Consider the following 23,064-nt stretch of genomic DNA (forward strand, 5'->3'; position numbering starts at 1 on the left):
GCGCTCTTCAGGGGCGGGACAGGAAGCGGAAGAGCGTGCGAGCCGAGCCGGGGCCAGGAGGAAGTAGGTAGTGGGTGTTGCCAATGGCGGCGGTTATGTGTCAGGAGACGCCGTCGCTCTGTGTTCTCCCTCCGAGGCTGAGCCCGGGAATAGGGAAAGCAGGCCGGCCGGAGGTGTCTGGAGCGGCGAGGATCGGAGAGGGGCGTGACGGGGGTTTCTGGCGTGGACCCCGGGAAAGGTCCTCCCAGGAGATCCAGGCCAAGCCCCTCGTTCTGTAGGTGAGGGAAAGACCAAGAGCTGAATTTGGACTTGGAGGATGCGGGTTCGAAACTTGGGATTCAATTTCTAAATCTTCTGTAAAACGAGAGGGGTTGGGCCTTTTTTTAATTTAGTATTTTATTTTTCCTCAGTTGCATGTGAAAACAATTTTTAACGCTTTGAATTCCCGATCTCTCCCTCCCCACCCCCAATTGAGAAGGCAGGCAACTCGATCTAGGTTATACACATGTAGTCATGCAAAATACTTCCATAATAAGGTTGGACCTTTTTTAAAAAATCGCAGTTGGCATTTATATCGTGTTTTAAGGCTTACAGTCGGGTCTTCATGACTGCAGGCCCAGCGCATTTTTATGCCTCACCTAACTGTATGCCAACATAATTGTTTTCCTTTGTAATTCTGTTCATTCTGAGGAGCCCACAGACTTTTCACCAGGCTGACAAAAGTGACACAAAAAAAGGCAGCTCAGAATACATGGGATCTATCTGATTGCACGTAGTCTTGGAAAGGGAGGAGAAAATTTAAAACTCATAAGCTTATGGAAGTGATTGTTGAAAGCTAAAAATTAATTAATTTTTAAAAATATAAAAAGAATACATAGGATCATAAAGGAAAACTATTATGTTGAAATGCAGGGGTTTTGTTTGTTTTATCTTTTTTTTAATTCACAGATCGAAGATGAGGAACCCTAGGACTTGATAGAGGTCCTTTCCTGCTTTCAATCTGGCATGCCACAAAGTGGGTCTGGGAAGGGAAATGGCCAATGGGTGGCAAAGCCTGACTACCCCCCATGAGGGAGTAGTCCCCTCTTTAGGGAGGAGAGGGGGTAAAAGGAGCCACCACATTTCCTTGGGAGCAGCAGCTGATGAATATTGTGCCTTCTGCCCCTTCCCTGGGTTCTGTCCCAGGTCCTCTTCACACTCTATACTACTTCACTTGGTAATCTTATCAGCTCTCCTGGATTTAACTACCTTCTTTATGCTGGTGATTCTTACATCTCCCTTTTCTGCCCCAATATCTCTTCTGATGTCCAGTCTCATATCTCCAACTGCCTTTCAGACATCTCCAGCTGAATGTCCAGTTGACATCTTAAACTCAGCATATCCAAAACAACTCCTTATCTTTCCCCCTAAAGTCACCTTCCCTTTTACTGTAGAGGGCAACACCATCCTCCCAGTCCCTCAGGCTCACAACGTGAAGTCATCTTGGATTCCTCACTGTCTCTCATCTTCCCATACCCAAGCTATTGCCCAGGACTATTGAGTTCATCTTTGCAGCATCTCTCAAACCAGCTTCTCTCCTCTGATATTGCCACCATTCTAGTACAAGTCCTCATCACTTCACACCTGGGATTGCTACAATAGGAAGATCATCCTGCCTCAAGTCTCTCCTTACTTCAATCCATTCTTCATTCAACCACTAAAGGGATTTTTGTTTTTTCTAACGGACAGTTCTGATTATGTCACCGCCTACTTGATAAACTTCCATGGCTTCCTGTTGCCTCCAGAAGCATATAAAATGCTCTGTTTGGTATTCAAAGTCCTTCTTAACCTAACTTTTTTATACTTTAAATCCCCAACACATGCTCTTCTATCTTCTTCCCAGGGACATTGGCCTCCTGGCTGTTCCATAAACAAGACACTCCATCTCTCAGTTCTGGGCATTGTCTCTGGCTGACCCCCCATGCCTGGAATGCTCTCCCTCCACTCCAACTACTGAACTCCCAGGCTTCCTTTAAGTCCCAACCAAAATCCCACCTCCTACAGGAAGGCTTCTCCAACCCCTTTCCCTCTTGATTTTTTATTCTGTATGTAGCTTGCTTTGTTTGCATGTTGTGTCCCCATTAGATTGTAAGCTCTTTGAGGGCAGGGACTATCTTTTGCCTCTTTTTGTATCCCCAGCACTTAGCACAGTGCCTGGCATGTAATAAATGCATAATAAATTTTATTGAATTGAATTATTGAATTTTCAGTTTGCCCTCCCAGCTACTGCTGTTGCTGCACTTAGCTTGGTGAATCTCCCTGGGGGTGTCTAACATGGATGGAGGCAGAATTGGGAGCTGATATACTCCCTATGGCAGGATGAGAGAGAGGTCTTCACTGTTCCCCCTGCCTAAGTTCTCATGCAAATAATGGATCACATCTGCCTTCTCTCACAGCATCATATTCTTTGTTGAAATGAACTTTATAATAATAATTCTCAGTCTCAAGTGCTGTAGACAACTCTCTAAGACTCTAAGTTCCAAAGAAAGTGCCAACCTACATAGGAGTTTCTTCATAGATCCAGACTAAAAAAAAAAAGCCAAAAAAAACTTCACATTTTGTCTTCTGAGCTAATTGTCTATACTTTGTCACCTTTATGAGACTGAAAATTCCAGCAATCACATGTTCTTTGAATATCTGACAGCACCCAGCACAATTTATTGCACATGGTAGGAGTTAAATAGATGTTTATGTAATGGATGAATAAATGAATGAATTCCAGTTAATTTTGTTACAAACTAATATAAAATTATGTCACTGTTCTTTAAGAGTCTCAGACAGCTTAATGAAAGTTTATGTATGCAGTATATGAATTCGGATAGTTACACAATTCCCATAATTCTGTATACTGGAAGAAAGGGGTGGTAGAATTTGAACACATATTATCATCTTGCCAAGTAGAATATTCACTTCAGAAATGATCTTAGGAGAAATTCTAGTTATCAGAATTGTATCTGGTCCATGGGGTCTCGAAGAGTTGGATATGACTGAACAACAAATCTATCAAAATATAGCAGGGTCCTGTGCTGTCTCTGTGTGACAAATTAATGCCCAGACCTGTGAGTTGATGCCCAAAAAGCATGTGATAATAGCTCACATTTGTTTAGCACTTTGAAGTTTACGTTGTGTTTGCTTTACAATGCTATGAGATGGTCTTGAGAGCTGCCCAGGAGCTGGAATCTTGCTTTGGCCCAGATGGCACAAGTTTCACACAATGCTCTTTTTAGCCACAACATGATGTAGTAGAAAAAGCACTTGAAGTCAGAAGATCAGGGTTTGATTTGTTGCTCTGCCATTCAGTTGGGCAAGATACTTCACACCTTAGTTTCCTTGTCTGTAAAGTGGAGATGATAACTCGGGCTTCCATATTGAAGGGCTAGGAGGAATGTGTTTTGTGTACTAAAAGCCCTGTCTAAATGTAAAGTATTTTTTTTTAATTAGAACAGTGCAAGTAAAATGTTTCATAAAAGTAAGCCTTTCCTAAGATATCTTTAAGAAGAATAATTCTTAGGCATCCTGGTGTGGTGAGCAGACCTCAGAATCCAAACTACCTGGATATTGACTGACTCCGGTCAAGTTACTTAATTTCTCTTTTCCCACACAAATATGAAACAAAAAACAGTTGCTGATCTGCATTTGTGGAAGGAATAGTGTCATCGGCAACTCCCCACACTGATTAAAATCATAGGTCTAGACACAAAAAAGTACTTTCCATAAGAAATAATGCAGTATACATGTTTTCCCAGTTACTAAAATGAGGCAATTGTTAACGAGTACAAATCTTGCCCCCTTGTGACCATTTTTATAAGCTGCTTTTGCAAGTAGTAGGAAAGAGCGCCCTCTTGTGAAAAAAAAGAATTTTCAAAGGTTTCCAGCCCTCTGATAAAGCACATGAAAAGATTATGATAGTAGTAAGCATGTATGTCATTTTGAAATTCTGTGCATTTTCTATTCTTATGGAATTCTGATTTCCAGCATGAGACAGAGTAAAGCACAACACTTGCTCGTCTTTTCATCCTGCCCTAAAAATGCATTAGCACAGCATAGAGCACCATGCTAATTGAATCTGGAGATTGCCACTGCATTGTATGACAGATGTATAATTGAAAAAAAAATTATTAAGTATTTACTATGCAGATATCACTGTGCTAAGCACTAGGGATGGGCAAAAAAAAATTTTTTTTAAAGAAGCTACCTGCCTTCAAATATCTGCTGAGTACTATTCTATAATTCCTGAATTTATTCCTATGAGATCATCAGGCAAATAAAATTTTTATATTTTCAAAAAGACCCTCTTACCTGGATTACACTCTGCAAGTATAATCTTAAGAGTCCTGATATACTAACTAAATACAATAAAATTCAAGCCTCATTAACTCATAATATATAATAATTTGAATAGAAATTGAGCCAGAATTTGTTTTTGTGCTATGAAGACAGTTACAGGGGATATTTAGCTTTACAATCTAAATGTAAAACAGAGGCAAGCAAAAACGCATATGTACAAAGAAATCCTCTCATGTTGATGGATATTGAGGATAGACTAACATATTATAGGCTAATCAGACTTACTGAATTTAATTATTTTTTAGGAAACAAAAATCCTCACAGTATATCCTTATAATGTCATCACATCATGAGTTTCTACTATATACAAATAAGTATGAATTCATGTTATGCCAAGTATATATATAACTATGGAGGGGAGGAAGATGACTGGAACTGTCTATGTTAATTATGGAGAGTTTCTTTGGCTAATTTTGAGCATGGAATGACAAAACTAGAGAAAAGGGATTACTGTACTCTGGAATCCTTAGTGTGTCTTTAGCTGCTACCTTCAGTCCTAAATGGGAATCTTCTGTTCCATGAAGATTCTTTGCCTAGTTTAGAAGTGTCCCAGGGTCACAATTCAGGACATGCTATCCTGAACCATAACACTTTGCAGAGATTCATGTGCCTTTTCTTTCTTACAATCTATGATATGTACTAGATTGTTTGAAGTGAGATATAGACCAGCCATTTCCATCACCCAAATGAAGAGAATAAAGGAAAATAGGATTAAATTATCCCTGAAAAATGTTAGATATAAGTCATCAATAATAACTATTAAAACATTAAAATAAGCTATGCAATCTGAAGACTTCTCAGTTGGTTTTGAGGGAAAACTGATGAAGCGTGGAATAGATTAAATATACTCTTGTGGTCTCTTTGGAATTAAAAATGAATGCAATTTCCTCATGTGTGCTAGGCTCTAAAGAGGGTAATAAGTAGCCTTTCTCTGGGAACCTTGTCCAAAAGTATTTGTTAAGTACCTACTATATGCCAAACATGATACTGAATATTGGAGGAACAAATGATTGTGCAATGATCAGCAAAAGAAATCACTCACACACACAGCCATTACACATTTCATGTGCAGAGAAAAAGTCTTACGCTTGTTAAGCACGAAATCATGTACACAGGACTCTAGGGAATTCCAAGTGAGCACACTTTCCATTGCTTCTTTCTATATTTCATTCCTTCATACTTAGCTTAGTATCTAAAATTCAACATGCATTGTAGTTATTCACAGTATTCAAAATACACTATCCTCCAATGTGAATACATACTGGCCATATTTTGCTGGTTTTTTACTGTGCTGGGGCAAGTTTGTTCTCATTTTTCCTAACTTCAAAGGCTGATCAACAATACTTTCGGTGACAGGGATCTGATACATTTCTCCAGACCTACATACTTAACTAATCTTCACAAAAGTCATGCTCTTTTGCTTCCTCATGATGTGGAGGTGACCGTGAATTTCCAAAAGGCATGCCAAGCAGAACATAAGTCCTATGAAGCTAGAAAGACTTAAATTTGGGCAGACTGAATGTTTGCCATTTGAGGACTGTGAGAACAAAATTTGGAGAGATTCATCGTCAGGTTGACTGCATAGTGATTAATATTTCAGCCAATTCTCAAAGACCAATTACTAAGTTGCAGGGTAATTGGGACCTGCTTCAATGGAAGTACTAACTGCCCACCGTGATAAAATCACAAATCTTTAAAGTATTGAAGTCTACTTGACTAGAAGTGACAAGAAATTTGAAAAACTTACTTTGACAAATCACTTTGCCATTCATCCTTTTATTTTGGGTCCAAACCTGTGATTTCATCAGTGAAGAAAGTTCTTCCATTTCTGAAGATAGGCAATTTGCTTATAATTTAAAATTCTACAGAATTGCCCAGAGCACATGTTGTCAGAGTCAGTCAGAACTTGAACTCAGGTCTTCCTGCTTCCAAGGCTAGTCTTCTAATTTCAATAAGCCAAAATGCTTCACTATTATCCAGCCATTACTTAGATTTTATATAATGTCAACCCATAGCATTATTATTACCATTAAGTCACTTTTCTATAGCACTCAAGGTTTACAAACCTTACAGTGCTATGAGGAAGATAGTGGAAGTATTATTTCTTATAAGGTCATCAATGATTTTGAAAGGGTAGCAGTTAAGCAATTGCTATAGGATAGCCTTGCTCAATTCCTTCTGCCAGGTTTTTCTTAACCCAAATCAGCTTAGCTATTTTCTGGGAGCTCTGTACAGTCACTTTCATTTATTATGCTTCCCATTTATACTTTCTATGAGAATTAAAAGTGACAGGCTGTGTTTCCTGATAAAGAACTAGTTTTGAGCAAATACAAACATGTTCATCCAATTTTCATTGGGTTGTGCACTGGTCTATCCCTTTATTGTCAAGAAGACAAATCTATTACATTCATCATCATCAAACCACATTAATTCAGCTACCAGATTAAGCAGCCGAACATTAGGAATCTGGAAACTGAGTGAGCTGACTCAGCCTTCACATACCCTGCAATCATTCTGGTCATGAACATATGATCATGGGTGTTGGTAAGAGTAAATCAGGACAAAAGAACTCTGAGAATTCTAACTATATGTTGGTATATTTCCGAACAGTTATATATACCTGCATCTTCAAAACTGTTTGCCCTTAGAGGATCTTATGTTGTGAGAAGTCATTTATTCTTTTCTTCTTTCTCTTTTCTGTAATAGCACAAACTCATATTTGGACTTTCTGCACCACAACATAAACAGGGGTTTTAGGGAAACTCATTGTCCCTCATGCTGTACCTAGATAGGCAGATTTTTATTTATCTGTTTGGATATCAAGTATGGAATGAAGCCCACTGATTTCATTTCACTGTAGATTTTTGTGCATTTTGACATCTTTAAAATTGTTATATCAAATGAGGAAAGATGTGTTCTTTAGTTTCAGACATAGCAAATATCCCTTAAATATGCTGAGCCATTATCAGCCATTATCAGTACAACATGAATTGGTTTATCAGACTTTAGTAAGCCAGACACTTAGCAGAGTTCTGAGAAATTGAGAAATAGGACCAGTAAGTTTAGTTGAGAGAGGACTGCTATGTCCTTGACTTAATGGGGAGGGGATGTCAAGCCCAGATAAGACGTACAGTGGAATGCATCCAACACATCCTGGGGTCAGGCAGAATAAGGCTTGTAAGCCTTAGGAGTAAGAACACAGATAAAGAGGGAGAGGGAAATAGAAAAGGAATGAGAAGAGACACAGAACAGAAATTTTTCTTGACAATTTTGCAACTATTGTTGCACACCAAAGTTACATGTGATAATACAAATAAAGCAACTTAAAACACAATAGTTACCAACATCCTGCCTAACTTCTATGGTTGGTTGAACAACTTAACCAAGTAGGGAACTCTGGAAAACAAAAGAGAGCAAACAGAACTCAAGTTACCCCATGAGATGGTAAGAATTAGAACAAAGTTACAGCACCCACAGATACTTATAATATACAAAAAGCATACTCAGCTAGGTTCATAGCTGGTCAGCCCCTGGCCTTGGGAGTAATTTGTTGTGTTTCAGGGAGATAAGATTTTTTTCCCCTAATCTGCTTGTCTATTGTTGGCCTCAAGGGTCAGATATAGGTGGACTCTGTTTGTCTTTTAGTTGACCTTGACCAAGATCTAGCAAAGGAAGGTAAAACATAGGCATTAAAAAGCAGAGTGCCATTTACACTGAAATGGAGGCTTATTCTAAAATGACATTTCTCAAATCAAGAAAGGGAAAATACAGTGCCTCTTTTATTACTACTATCACAGTCTAAATAAAAAACATTTCACCAACTAATGAGGAAACTTTACCATAAGCAATTCTTCCAGAATTATGAAGCAGAAAGAGTTCTGGACTTGGAGTCAGGTGATCTTAGTTAGAATCCTAGATATGACCTTTAATAGCTGTGTTATGTGATTATAAATAAGTCATTTAAGGTTTCTAAGCTTCAGTTTTCTCATCTCTAAAATGAAGAGAATCATGCCTTCATAGGGTAAGGAAAGCAACATCACTATATAAATGGTAGTTATTAGCCATTGGTACTTCTAACAGATTAGGTCTCTTAAGTTGACCATGAATGAATGAGTTCATTAGATTGCTTTCTCCCTTTATTGGAGAAACTATAATTCTGAGCTTGGAGAAGGGCATATTGATGATAAAAGAGTAGGAAAGAACACAAAAAGTTAAGGCTGGTGTCCAAAATATAAAATTTTATTTGTATAAATATACACCTCAGCAATTCATCTGTATAGCTTTGAACTGTGAGTCAGGGAGGTTCTGATTGTCATTTGGCCACTATGTAGGAATGAGAACTTAGGCAAATCATGCAACTTTGCTGGACCTCAGTTTCCTCATCTATAAAATGAGGGAGTTCTATTGGATGAACTCTAAAGTGTATTCCAGGTCTAAAATTTCAGGGTTTTTTTGGTTCTTAAGTGTAATGTGGGAAATTAGTCACCCCAAATGGTATTCAGGGAATAATTACCAACATTCTCAGCATTTTTTTGTGGTAGCAAAGATCTGGAAACAAAATAAATGACCACCGACTGTGGAATGGTCAAACAAATTGTGATATATGAATATAATGGAATATTATTGTGCTCTAAGGAACAGCATGATGTAAAACTTGGAAACATGGAAAAATTTACATGAACTGATACAAAGTGAAGTAAGCAGGGTCAAGAAAACAATATACAGACTATAACGATATAAATGGAGAGAACAACCACCACAAAAGTATCAGAACTGAATGTTGAGCAATTATAAAGAACAAACTTGACCTCAAAGCAAAGATATGAGAAGTTATCTTCCCCTCCTCCTTTTCAGAGGATGGATGTTCATGGATATGAAACATTATGTATGACTTCAGGTTTTATCCATGTGCTGATCAGTTTTAATGTTTTTTTTTCTTCTCCTTTTTCTTTATTTTTAAAAAATAAGATACAGTTCTTTTTGAGGAGGTAGGAGAGGGTTATAGAGGGAAATCTAGGTGATTGTGAAAACAAAAAGTCTTTGGTGGTGAGAACTTTCTTTTCTGGGTCTTCAGTGGTTGTGAACACTGTTTGAAGAGGCATTTGATGACTTAAATCCCCCATTAGACTGAGCTCCTTAAAAGCGAGGATAGTTTTTTGCCTTTCTTTGTACAGTTCTCTCTTTCACATAGTGGTTTCCATATATCACAGGTCAGCATAAGAAATTACATGGGAATTTGGGGGGAGTTTTGAGGAAGCCGCAGACAATATGCAAAAGCCAGTAGATGACACAGAAAAAGTTTAGAAACTCAGAAATGCACAAAATATATGTATAGTGTTGTATAATATCAACCCAAATTTTATAATAAGGTACTGTAAGAACCCCATAAAGGAAAAAGAAAAAAAAACCAGACTTCTTCTCTGGTAGGAAGGGAGGGAGGACCAAAACTTTTTATGAAGATTTTCCAAATCAAGGTGGTGCTGTGCCCCTAACCCCCACCATATGGAAGGGATGACTGTATTCCTAAGTATTTAGCACAGTGCCTAGCACTAGTAGGTACTTAATAACTAGTTGACTGACTAACTGACTATATACAAGGTTTATTCCCCTGTATCATTCCCCTGGATGATAGCTTTCCTGGTTTGGCTAAAAGCAGCACTGGTGGGCTGCAAGGTATTGCCATTTCCAAGATTCTTGGGCTTGCCCACCCATTGGGTAGTAGTTGATCAGCAGCTGGTGTTGGTTGTGGCCAAACACAACTCCAGAAGACTGAAGATAAATCATGCTTCCTACCTCTTGGCAAAGAGAGGTAATAGACTGGAGGTATAGAATGAAGTGTGCATTTACAGACACAGTCGTTGTCATTGTTGTTTGTCCTTCGTTCTCCAAGAGGACCATGACATTAGGAAGATGATGCCATGACTTGCAAGTGAATTGGATTTAAGTGAGGGAGGGCTGTGCAAGGTCACCACTCTCACTTTCTCCTCCAGAGCCATTTGGGCCCAGTGGCAAGATATAGATCAGGACCACTAGAGATGGCCCACATAAACATAGTCAGTGTCTATACAAAAGAGGACTTCTGTTTTGGAAGGGGTGAGAGAATTGAGAAGTGATGGTGATGCAAAAAAAAAAAAGGAGAAAAGAGCATCAATGAAACATTTTTAAAATACAGAGATGAGAGCAGAAGGAAGTTCAGAAGGGGACAAAGGTAACCTGAGAAGTTTGTTATTGTCCTATTGAGTTTAATATACTAGGTTCTGGTTAATGGAAATAATGAATCCTGTGGTTTCATTATTTGAATTTGTACTGCATATTTCCATTGAGTTGGAACTAGTTACCATATTTTATACAATTATAACTTCAAATAGTGAGAATTGGAATACACGTGACCACTTCATAGAATTAATTGTTCACACTAATCAGGACCTATGCCTTTTACAAAACTATGTTACAAAAACCTATAGTTCCATGTTTTTTCTTTTCTATTTTTTGTATATTAAAATATTCACTTTTAAGTTCATAATGAAAAAGAAAAATGTAAAGCAAGTTTAATTTGCTTATCCTTAATTTACAATCCTTAATTTACTCATGAAGTGATTTTAGAATACAAACAATAATGAACTGGCATTTTATAATATATTTAAAATGCAAGCTGCTTATTTTGAAAGCACACATATTCCCACCTCAAAAAAGACTCCCCTCTCCTACTTACCTTTTTAATCACCCAGTCTTCATCCTTTCCACAGCAATAAACTAGCCAAACTATATTAGCTTTCGATTTGTTTGGAGAATTACAGATACTTGAAACCAGTGTCTATGAAGACTCTCTTTGCAATCAGAACCTGCGTGTTAGTTACATAAAGAAGGTCATGAACAGGTCTGAACTATGCATTGATCTTTTCTACTTCTGCCATCCTTACCCTTCACAATGATCTCTGAACTCTCCAAACTTCATTTACTCTTTTTATCCATTTGCTAACATCCATCTCTCCTCTGATATCTAGATTATGTTTCAGGCAACTTTGGCTACCTACTTTCTTGTAATTTCCCTTACCTCCCAGGCATCTCTGTCTTCACTCTTTCTGAGTCTTCTATGTTGCCAAGACCAGTGGATTTGACTGTCTGGAGTCCTGGCTGGGTTTGATCACCTTCACTTACTAGATGTGTGATGGCTCTCTCTGGGTCTCAGTTTCCTCATTACTGTCCCCTCAGCTGCTGCTAGTGCTTCCTCGCAATAAAATCATGTTGTATTTATTTGGTATGTATGTATTACATATATATTATGTTATGTTACATTATGTTGTATTATATTACATTATATTATAAATGCATATGTGTGTATATAGTAGTATGTGTGCTGTATACCCTGATAAAGAATGTAAACACCTTAAGCAAAGGGGCAGTTCTTTCTTTGTATTCCCAGCACCTAACACAATGCCTGGGCTATGCTAATACTACTTAATACTCTTGAATGATAATGACCATTTTCCAACAGGAAAATATAAAGAGTTTTGTGAGTTATTAGAGTCATAGGCCATAGATCTATAGCTGGAAAGGATCTTAGATGTCATCTTGTCGGACCTCATCATTTCGCAAATGAAGATGAAGCCCAGAAATGTTTAAATGACTTGCCCGTGATCACTCACACAGGTAGTGATCATCGGGGAGAGATTTGAACCCAGGTCTTCTGTTTGCTTAGCCCTTTCCAGACGGCATCACCGCTGTCTTCTATGGTCTTTCTCCTACTTCCTTTTGTCTTTCCAGCCTTCATTCCTAATCCTTGTTTTCCTTCGCTCTCTTGCTACCCCGTTCCCCTGCGTGTCCTTTTTCTCCCTTTACTTCTCTTTGCTTTTCAGCCTAATCTACAAGTAAGTTCAGCTCTTTCACTCTCCTGCCCGCCTGCCTGCCCCTTCTGTGTGTCCCTGCCATGTGGTCCACCACTCCCGCCCATCAGTTCACTTCCTCCGGCCAATAGAGAGTGGAGGAGAAATCTGCTCAATGCTATTGATACATACATGACAACGCTCCGCCTCTCTCGTCCCGGCCACTGCAGCCTGCAGTCAAAGAGTGCAGCGCCTTCTCAGCAGGTTTCTCTACCTTACTGTCCAGGGCTGCATCTGCCGGAGCCACCGCGCTGGTCATTTTCTAAAGGGCTCTTGTAATCCCAGCTGGAGCTTGGTAGGGGGTGGGTCACGTGCCCAGGAGAAGGGCTGGAGGTGGAATCTCTCGGGAGACTTCTGCTCCTTCCTCAGAGTCCCAGCAGCCGGCATTGACAGCAATCGTCACAGCAATGGGGTGTTCCAGCAGCACCCAAACGCAGTCCCAGGAGAGCAGCAGGCCAGTGACCAAGACCGGTGTTACCAACGGACTGAAGCAAAGCGGTGAGTAGCCAAGACCCCCTCCCTCTCCTCCGTTCCCCCAGCTTACCTGGAGTCTCTATCTCCCATTTCCTACCAGGACGCAGAACCTAGGGAGCTTGGGCAGTAAAACTTCTTACCATCCTGTAGGGATGCCCCGAGGGAAACTTAGTAATGAAAGAGTTGCTCTGTCCAGATGGTTGGCTGAAAGGAATTCTGACATCTATTTCCAAACCTGGAAAAATGAAGAAAAAGATCTGGCCCCTAAAAGATTTTTTTTTCACCTGAAACCTGGTGACCTGTTGAAAGAGAGAGAGAGAGATCTGCCAGATGTTTTTCTTCCTTCCTTCCATCTTTCCTTCCTTCCTAGCCTATATCTTCCTCTCTCCCCCACCCACCTTGTAGTCCTCTGGACCAGGTTTCTCTGGGTTTCTGTGTAAGGAAACAATTTATGTTCGTTCATTTTTACCGTATTTTAAAATAATCACATATAATAATAAGTAGTGGAAATTTGTCTCAGTTGTGAAATAGGGTTAGCTAAGAACCTCCCTCTTTTTTCCTTAAAAGCGTGGCAGGGGGGAGTCATATCATAAATTGTACTTAGCATATGTATTTTTCCAAGAGCCAGCCAAGGTTAGTGGGTAGAGAGTGGGTCTGGTCTTGAGCCAGGAAGCTTGACAGGGTTTCAAGCTCTGCCTCTGACATATACTAGAGGTGTGAACCTAGGCAAGTCACAACTTCTGAGAACCTCCCATCCAACCCTCTGAGACCACAAGTTGTAAACAGAAGCTAAGCCCCATGATTATTTTAATTTCAAAATATTTGGAAGATCAGATTAAGATTAAAAACTTACATATAATTAGTTATATCTTGTGTTCTCTCTAAATTTTTCTTTAAGGAAAGACTGATTATATTATTCCAAAAAAATTTTTCTTCCCTTCTCTCAACTCTTTTAGTTTCCAAGTTAAATCTTATTTGAGAAGTTTTTGCATAAAAACTTGACGCCATCACTGTTATGGCAAGCAAGCCATTAACTTGACAACCAATGTTTTTAAATAATACAAATACACAACCAATATTTTCGTTTTTAAAGTATTTTCTGATATACCTAGTAGAGTACAATGGAAAGAACAAGGTAATTGTAGTCAGAATTCTTTCAATCTTCCCTAATACCTTCTTCAAAGCTAGATTTAGTTTAAAATCTTTATGTAGTTATAGTTTCTTTCTGCAAAAAAATGGACAAATTTCTCCTTTTGAGCTATCAGAAGAGAGAACAATAAATATCTCACTAATACTGATTTAATAATTATTAATGAATAATTCAGTCCTTTACTTCTTTGCTTAGGCTAGAAGACTCGTATTAGTTGGAGATTGTTTTCCCTACTTAAGGAAATGAACATAATTTGTATAAAGCTCCATATCACAAGATTCTTTGTTTCTTTGTTTTGTTTCTGGAATAGATATAATAAAACATAAGGAGATTTTGAAATAATTTTTTAAAAACGTATCCAAGAAATGGTTTCAATACTTTTGTTACTATGAAAAGGAGTTTGATATAGTGGAAAGTCCTGTATTTGGATGAAAAAGAATTCTGGCTTTGGATCTTTACTCAGTCTCTTCCTAACCCTATGACCATTGTTGGGTCTAGCTTGTTGAACATAAAATATTCAAGTTCAAATGCTCTTGGAGTCTATAAAATGGAGATCATAATTTTTGCACTACCCACTTCATAGGGTGGTGGTAAAGATTAGGCTGCATGTAATTTGTAAAATATAAATGATAGAACTATTGTCTCCTGGGAGCTGTTACTGTTGGGGTAAATAAGGCAAAATTATCTGTAGTTGGTACAATTTTTGACTCAACTACATTTAGCATCTTTTTCTCAATACCTATTAGTAAAATTGTGTAATCATAATTTGGCATTTAGGGTGTGCTTCCTTTGCTATTCTGCTTTCACATAGTTTGCATTGGAAGATATGCTCTGAAATCAATAAGACAATTTGGGAAAACCAATATAGCTAAGTAGGTAAATTATTTCAGATTAGTTTATATAATATGCCCATTCCCTAATGCGTGAATCGAATCAGTCAATAGATGGTTGTTCTGTGCATTTTGCTTTTGATCCACCAGGCAGGCAGTGGTTAGACATTTGACACTACTGTATATTCATCAACTTTTCAATTTCATGATCTTTGGAGGCCTGATAAATAATTTAAGCAAGGGAAACAGGCATTAAAATTTAAACAGGGGCAGCTAGGTGGTGCAGTAGATAGAGCTCCAGCCTTGGCGTCAAGAGGACCTAAGTTCAAATGCGACCTCAGACACATGACACTTACTAGCTGTGTGACCCTGGGCAAGTCACTTAACCCTGATTGCCTCACCAAAAAGCAAAAAAAAGAAAACATTTTAAACAAAGAATACTGAAACTCTGTTTAGTAATATTTAATTTTTAATTTTTTTCATCCATCACATTTCATATGACTCTCTACCCTTTTGCTGTAGAACAAAACATACTATACAAGCTGCCCCTTGATTTTGAAAGGTTATAATCTAAAGTTTTTATATCAGTAGTTTAGAATTTGGAACACATTTTACCACTGAAACAATGGCATACATTCAGTTCAAGAAACATTTAAATTTATCCAAGCTTTGGGAATGCAAAGATAAAGCAAATGAAATAGAGCTTTCTTCCAAGGAGGTTACATACTTTGGAGAACACAGTATGTAATGCATTTGAAGTATTGTACTGAGAGTATTTTAGAATCTACCCACTACTAATCATAGTTATACTGGAAACTCCATTTAGAGTTCTAGCTTGGGATGGCAAAAATCCTTCAAATTCCACAAATATTTATTAAATAACTATTTTTTTCCAATTAATCAACAAGCATTTATAAATACTTATTTTGTCTTTTCAGAACACTATTTAGATACTGGGGAAGGTACAAGATACAAAGATTAGATACAACATAGTCCCTGTCCTCATTGAACTTATTATTGAACTTAGCAAGCAGTAGAACTATTGGATTGGATTGGATTTGGTAAAAAATCAGCCCTTTCTGTCCCAAATGCAGAGCAATCACCCCTTTGGCTGAGCTCAGATGTGTAGAATCTTCAGACGCTTCACATAGTAGGCATTTAATAAACGTATGCTAGGTTGAATTGCATTCAGATGATTTCACTTCAATAAATATCTTAAGTCCTACCAAGTGCAAGACACTGTATTGGACCTGGAGATATAAAAGACAAAAAATTTTGTATTGCTTCCTTTTTTTCCCCCCATTTTTCAGGTGGAGAATACCTGAGCCCTCACTTCTGCTGGGTAATTCTTGTTATACATTCTCTTATTCATTCAGTAGCTCTTTCACTGTCCTCTTTTCTGAAGCCCTCAGCCTCATCCCATTTTTCATATTTCCCATATAACAGATGACTTAAATTCCTACTTTACTGAGATTGAGACCATTTGATGGGAACTTTGTCAACTTTATTCAAAACTTGACTTCATTGTCACCTATTCACTCCTTTCTTCTGGTCATAAAAAGAGGTAGCCCTAGTTAGTTAATCAGTCAACAAGCATTTATTAAGCACTTACTATGTGCTAGGCACTATGCTGAGCATTAGGGATACACAGAAAAGTAGAAACAGTCCCTGCCCTCTAGAATATCACATTCTAGTGGGGGAAACAACATGTAAATAACTAGGTACAAACCAGATAGATAAATGGAAGGTAATCTCAGAAGGGAAGATACTAGCAGATGGGGTGACAGGGTGTCTTCCTAAGTAGGTAGAATGTGATATGAGCCTTAAAGGAAACCAGGCAAACTGAAAAGCCAGGATGAAGAAGAAGAGCATTCTAGGTAGGGGGAAAGGCACAGAGGCAAGAGATTCAGTGTTATATTCAAGAGACTATAGTGAAAACCAAATTCTTAGTTTTGGGCGCTCCTTGTTCTGCACTGAAAGTCTGAGTAGTTCAATGTAAAAAGTACTGGATTTGGAGTCAGGTAGATCTGGATTCAAATTCTACCTCTGTGTGACCCTTGGACATTCACTTAACCACTATAGGCCTCAGTTTCCTCATCTGTAAAATGGAAGTCACAATACGGTGGCTGCCACATGGGGGCTCCATGGCTCAAATGAGATGGTGTACATAAAAGGTTTTTTCAAACTATAAAGTGTTATGTAAGTATCATCATTTGTCATTTTTCTCATGTTTTGGGCACATATTAGATGCTTTACAAATGCTTATTGGTTTGACTTGTTTTCATTGAAAGTGTCCTCAATTTGTACATTAGTTATTTTCATGAATATTTTACAAGAGTAAATTTGACTAACATTTTGAATAATAATTCATGATGTATTTATTACCTTCTGGTTTGTAAATACTTGTTAATAATATTGTAGAAATTTTTTCATTCTTGGGAATTCTTATCGAATAGATGCTAATCTTTATTTTGAGATACAGTGAACCTTATTTTCTTGTGGAAATTTAGGTGGCTTAGACCTGCAGGTTAATGTATGTTTTTTTTTTTGTTTGTTTGTTTGTTTAAGTGAGGCACTTGGGGTTAAGTGACTTGCCCAGAGTCACACAGCTAGGAAGTATTATGTGTCTGAGGTTGGTTTTGAACTGAGGTCCTCCTGACTCCAGGGCCAGTGCTCTATCCACTTGGCAACCATGTTAATGTATGTTAATGAAATGCCTACTATACTTTCTCTCTTTTCCTCTCCTCCTCCAGGAGAAGGGTTATTCTATAAGTATTATCCTTCTTTCATTTGAGGATTGCCTTATTAAATGAATGTGATCAGTTGTAGATGCTGTCACTTCTTTATATTCTTTTCAGATCAGCCACAGGAGCCATTAGCAACAGTTCAAGAGGAGGGTTAGAATGGGACATGGAAATGCAGTTTCCTCCCCATAGGAACCCTACAGGATATTGCACACTTTCTAATTGGATGAAGAATTATCCAGGCTGAATCTTTACTTTTTTATATTTATAGGTACAGGCACAACTTAATTTCTTGCTGCAGATACAAATTGCAAATGTAAAGTCATTTTACAGAAGGAATTCTTAATAACAGATCCAAGGATAGATTTCAGAGGGTCCATGAATTTAAAAAAAAAATGTTGACAATTGTATTTCAATATAATTAGTTTCCTTTGGAATCTCATGTCTTTTATTAATTTATAAATATTCTGAAAACGGATCCATAGGCTTCACCAGACTGCCAAGGGGCCCATGATACAAAAAAAGGTTAAGAATCTCTGTTTTGTAGCCAATGCCCTGTGATTCTGATCACATCACTCACTGCTCAGAAATCTTTAGTGGTTTCCCCATTGCCTACAGGATAAAATATACATTTCTTAGTCTGGCATTCAGGACCCTCTGTAATCTAGCTTCATCTCACACTGATGCCCTTTACATACGCAAAATTCAAGTTAAATTGAACTACTTAACACCCTGTGATTTCATACAACACTGTCGCTGTCCCAGATGCCCAGTCCCTTCTTTTCCTATCCCACTTTTTGCTCTTCACCTGTCCCACCAAGCTGGAAGTGATCCTTCCTTCCCCATTGACTGAGTCTCCTATATATTATTAGAATTATTTGTGTGTATATATTAGTTTATCCATGCAACAATTTATTAATCACCCATTGTATGCAAAGCATTATGCTAAGAGGAGATATAAAGTTTAGATAATATACATTCCGTGCCTTCATAGAATTTACAGTATAGTAAGGGAATAAGACCAGCCCAGTAACTATAACACAAAAATGTATAAATTACATACTTAATGTATACATGATACATTAAAGAGTTACTACCAAAAAAAAAAAATCATGGGATTGTAAACACTTCGAGTACCGGGAATGTATCATTTTTTTTCTTTGTATCTCCAGGCCTAGCATAGTATTTTTACATTAATAAATATTTATTGAAATAATCAATACAATACAAAATAACAAGCATTTATTGTACTCAAGGCACTGTGCAGAGTTTCTATTGACTTCACATATCTTAATTTAGCCAAAGGCAATTTACATTGCATTTGAGATAGAAAAGGTTAGCATTCAAAAAAAGCCAATCCAACCCTGCAAGCATTTATCAAGCAATGCAAAACAATACTTCACCCCATCTTATCCTGCTATGAGCACTCTTGCCTCTCCAAGAGACCTTTCCTTCTTTATAAAATGTCACAGCTCATTAAAGGAAAATGAACAGAAAAGAAAGGAAGGAATGACAAATAAGCAGGAGAGCTTTGAAAGTAGCATGTTGGATTTATCATAAACCTTTTTAAAAAAAGAGGCTGTAATGAAAATTAAGTTGTGAGGATTCATAGGCAGTCACCATTTTTCTGTTCTTTGTATACGAAAATGCTAATTTTTTTCTTTTGGTGTTTGTTCAGTATAGGATTTAAATAAAAAAAGACAAAGAAGAAAATGTTACAGCTTAAGAACTGGGGCAACTGTCTGTAAACAGGGAAGGACTTTTTTTTTTACCCAGTTTAAGTACATTCATATTTACATTTTGATAATCAGCAAGAATAACATGTTTATTTTAACCTTCAGTCTTCCTTGCCTTTTCCGGCAACATTGCCTGAATGGGCTGGAATTCCATAAGTGTATATAAATTGTGTTTTGTAAATTGCAAGAGTCAATGCTTGTTCAATATTTTCACAGAAAGACAATTCTTCACTTAATTATTCTTTCTCCAACTATTACAATAGAACTATTACCAGGACACTAAGTGATTTTCTAATAGATTTTTACCATGTTCATACAGGATATTTTTGCTTATAGTTATAACATATATGAAGCTTAAATTTGGTTAAAATGCTACTGTGTGCCTTAAAATCCCTGAGGCATTAATTGCATGTGTTCTAGAATGTTTTGCCCTTGCTTTAACGGTTTTCAACAGGCAGGACTTTTCCTTGCATTATGTTTCAGCCATAGCATTTAGTTTAGCATTCCCATTCAGACTATACACCCCACTTCAGATGCCTATAAATCTGCACGGTCTCTCTTACTTACATTGAGCAGCTATCAAGGACTTTTTTTTCTTGCAATGTTTCAGAGGGCACAATAGAATCAGCTGGAAAAGTTAGGTAGGGATTATCTGGTCATAAGATCACAGATTCAATCCCCTCAATCACAGTTCAATTCCCTCAATTTTAAAGTTGAAGAAACTAAGGTCTAGGAAGGTCAAAGGGCTCACCCCTGGTCACACAACTAGTTAATGACAGCACCAGGATTAGAACCTGGTGCCCTGACTCTCATCAATCAGCAGGCATTTATTAAGCATATACTGTGTGCCAGGCACTTTGCTAGGTGCCAGGGATACAAATACAAAAGTGATAGAGTAACTATTCTCAGTGAGCTTACATTTTATTGGATTCACCCAATGCTTTTTACTCTACCTGTGAAGTAGCGTACCCTGCAAGATTTCTTTCACTTTTCCTGTAAATAATTACCCTTCTTCATAGAGAGGAAGTGTGGTACAAAAGAAAGAGCTCTGGAGTTGAAGTCATAAGTCCTTATTAAAACCCAGATCTGACATTCAATAATTATCAGATAGTAAATCACTTAGTCTCTGTTGAGATTCAATTTCCCCATCTTTAAAATAGACCATTGGTAAATTATTTTCTGGAACTTTGATTTCCTCATTGTTAAAATGGGCGATGGAGCAGAAGCTCTGGCTGGATTTACCGAGCTAGAAAGCCTTCACGTACAGCTTGTGGATGATAGACTAAATGGCTGCTGTCCAAGGACTGACTTGGTTAAATGCAGAGAAGTTCATCCCTGCCTGAGAGGCTGGCCATGAGGTGGTGATTTTACGTTTGCTGTAACAACTGATCTACCAAGGCATGGAAGAGATTCGATCGACATCTATGAAGAGAGGTTCCATTCCACTGTAATCACAAGTTTTTTTGGAAGGGTTGAAGTCAAACAAAGAAACCAACAAACGCTGTGATAGTAATACTTATTCTGATTCTGTTATGAGGAAATTACTCCCTAGAGCAAAAAAAAGCACTACATAAATGAGAGCAATTATTATTCATATTGACATAAAGCCAAAGTTTGTCTTCTGGCATTGTTTTTGATAATAAATCTTGCCAGTAAGATAGATGGACATTAAATGGATTTCTTACATCCTTTGGGGTTCCCCCAAACTCTGTATTATGTACCATATTTTTCAGTCATGGTCAGTTCTAAAGGATTGATCCTTTATTCTAAGTAATAATAATTAACTTCAAATACAGCACTTTTCTCCCACACCATGAACAAGATGATGCTGAATGCATTTAGAGGATTTGGGTTGGAATCCCATCCCGGCCATGTGACTTTGGATGTTTAACTTGGGCCTTAGTTCCCTGACGGGGTTGGTGTAGATGACTTCTAAGGTTCCTTCCAGCTGGAAGTCTATGATTCTATGTTTTTTTCTTAGTGCAGAGGTAAGACAGTAAACTGAGATGAGCTTAAAGGATTAGAAGATCTAGATCAGGGATTCTCTAACCTTTTTGTGTGTGTCCTGGACCCCTTTGGCAGTCTATTAAAGTCTATAGACCCCCTTCTTGGAAGAGTGGTTTTAAATGCATGAAATAAAATACATAGTATTGCAAAGGAAACCCTTTATAATGAAATGGAGTTGTCGAAAGATTAAAAATAAGAAGGAGTTCATGGTTCCTAGGTTAAGAACTCTTGATCTAGATGGAGAGCTGGAAGGGACTCCAGAAGGCCATCTGGTGCAACCCCCCTGATTTAACAGATGGGTAAACTGAGGCCCAGAATGACTTGATCATGGACATGGATGATAAATAACAGGGCCACCATTCTAATCCATGTCCTCTGACTCCAAATCCAATGCTCTTTCCACTATAGCACATCTGGAAAGTTTCCTTTAAAATGAGCTTTAAAAGAGAATTCAAATTCTTTTATTTTCTCTCCATATTGGAATTTTCTCATATTTAGTGTATTTCAATTAAGAGTGTGATTCAGTTCTCCTTCCTTGGGATATATCACCATCTGGCCACCTATTTCTGGGTACCATGCAGTGAAAATAACACTGGCTCTAGAGTCAGAGGATCTGGGTTCAAATCCCCACCCCTGATTTTTACCAACTTTATAACCTTGGGCAAAGCACTGAACCTCTCTGGAGTTTAATTTTTCTAATAATAATAATTATGACAGCTAGCATTTATATAGCATTTTAAGGTTTGCATAGCACTTTATGTTTATCCTTCTAACAACCCTGGGAGATAGGTGCTATTATTATCCCTATTTTACAAATGAGAAAACTGAGGCAGATAGAACTTAAGTGACTTGCCCAGGGTCACACAGCTAGTAAGTATCTAAGGCATTTTCTTACCTGTAAAAGTAAGATATTAGCTTAGATGTGGCCTCTGAAGTTCCTTCTAAACTTTAGGATACTGTGATCCCATGATTCTCTTTCTCTACAGATGATCTACCTCAAAATGACATGTAAAACAGAATGGACCACTAAAAATGCAAACATATCAATCGCTTCTAGCAAAAGGTGAATAATAATAACAAGCTTGTATATATTGCTTTAAGATTTGCAAAGCACTTTACATGAATAGAAAGATAAAAATGAGACTTTGGGGGACCACAGCAGTATGGGATAGCGGGAATAGCCCTGGATTTGGATATAAGCAAGCTCTGGTTTCAAATCCCAGCCTGAGATCCCCTGACCATCCTTGTGCAACTTAATCTCTCTGACTCTTGTAATTTTCTCATCTGTAAAATGAGGATCATAATGCCTATAGTACCAGGTCATTGTGAGGATCAAATGAGATAATGGATATAAAGTGAAATACTATTTGTAAAGTCTTAGGACAATGTCTAGCACATAGTAGGCACTTAATAAATGTTTATTGATTGATTATCAACAGATTGATTGATATAAAGCATCTTACATGTTGCAGGGGACATAATAAATATATTTTGAATTTTGCTTTTCAAATCTTAAAGAATTATCTAAATGGCACTTATTCTTGCTATTAACCAGTTGGGAAGGAAGAAAATAAGCAAGCATTTATTAAGTGCCTACTATTTGCCAGGCATTGTGCTAAGTCCTTTACAAATCTTCACAACAATCCTGGGAAATAGGTGCTATTATGATCCCTATTTTATAGTTGAGGAAACTGACTCAGATATGAATGGAAAGATACTGAGGAAACTGAGTCAGACAGAGGTTAAGTGTCTTGCCCTGAGTTACACAGCCAGCAAGTGTCTAAGGTCAGATTGGAACGCAAGTATTCGTAATTCCAGCCCTAATGCTCCAAACACTGCACCACCTAGTTATCC

The 23,064-nt window shown here is 37.7% G+C and overlaps 1 protein-coding gene across 2 annotated transcripts in view; it reads left to right on the forward strand.

Annotated features, from left to right (window-relative positions):
* The first annotated feature begins 12,424 nt into the window (after positions 1 to 12,424).
* Positions 12,425 to 23,064, forward strand: part of ERICH5 (glutamate rich 5) — a 29,239-nt gene continuing 18,599 nt past the window's right edge. For both annotated transcript variants that reach the window (XM_027849990.1, XM_027849991.1), the window contains exon 1: positions 12,425 to 12,767. In XM_027849990.1, the coding sequence (XP_027705791.1) occupies positions 12,677 to 12,767 (91 nt within the window). In that variant the 5' untranslated portion in view covers positions 12,425 to 12,676. The remainder of the gene's footprint in view (positions 12,768 to 23,064) is intronic.

This window comes from Vombatus ursinus, unplaced genomic scaffold (assembly GCF_900497805.2).
Source record: "Vombatus ursinus unplaced genomic scaffold, bare-nosed wombat genome assembly UNPS02008961.1, whole genome shotgun sequence".
Taxonomy (NCBI): Eukaryota; Metazoa; Chordata; class Mammalia; order Diprotodontia; family Vombatidae; genus Vombatus; species Vombatus ursinus.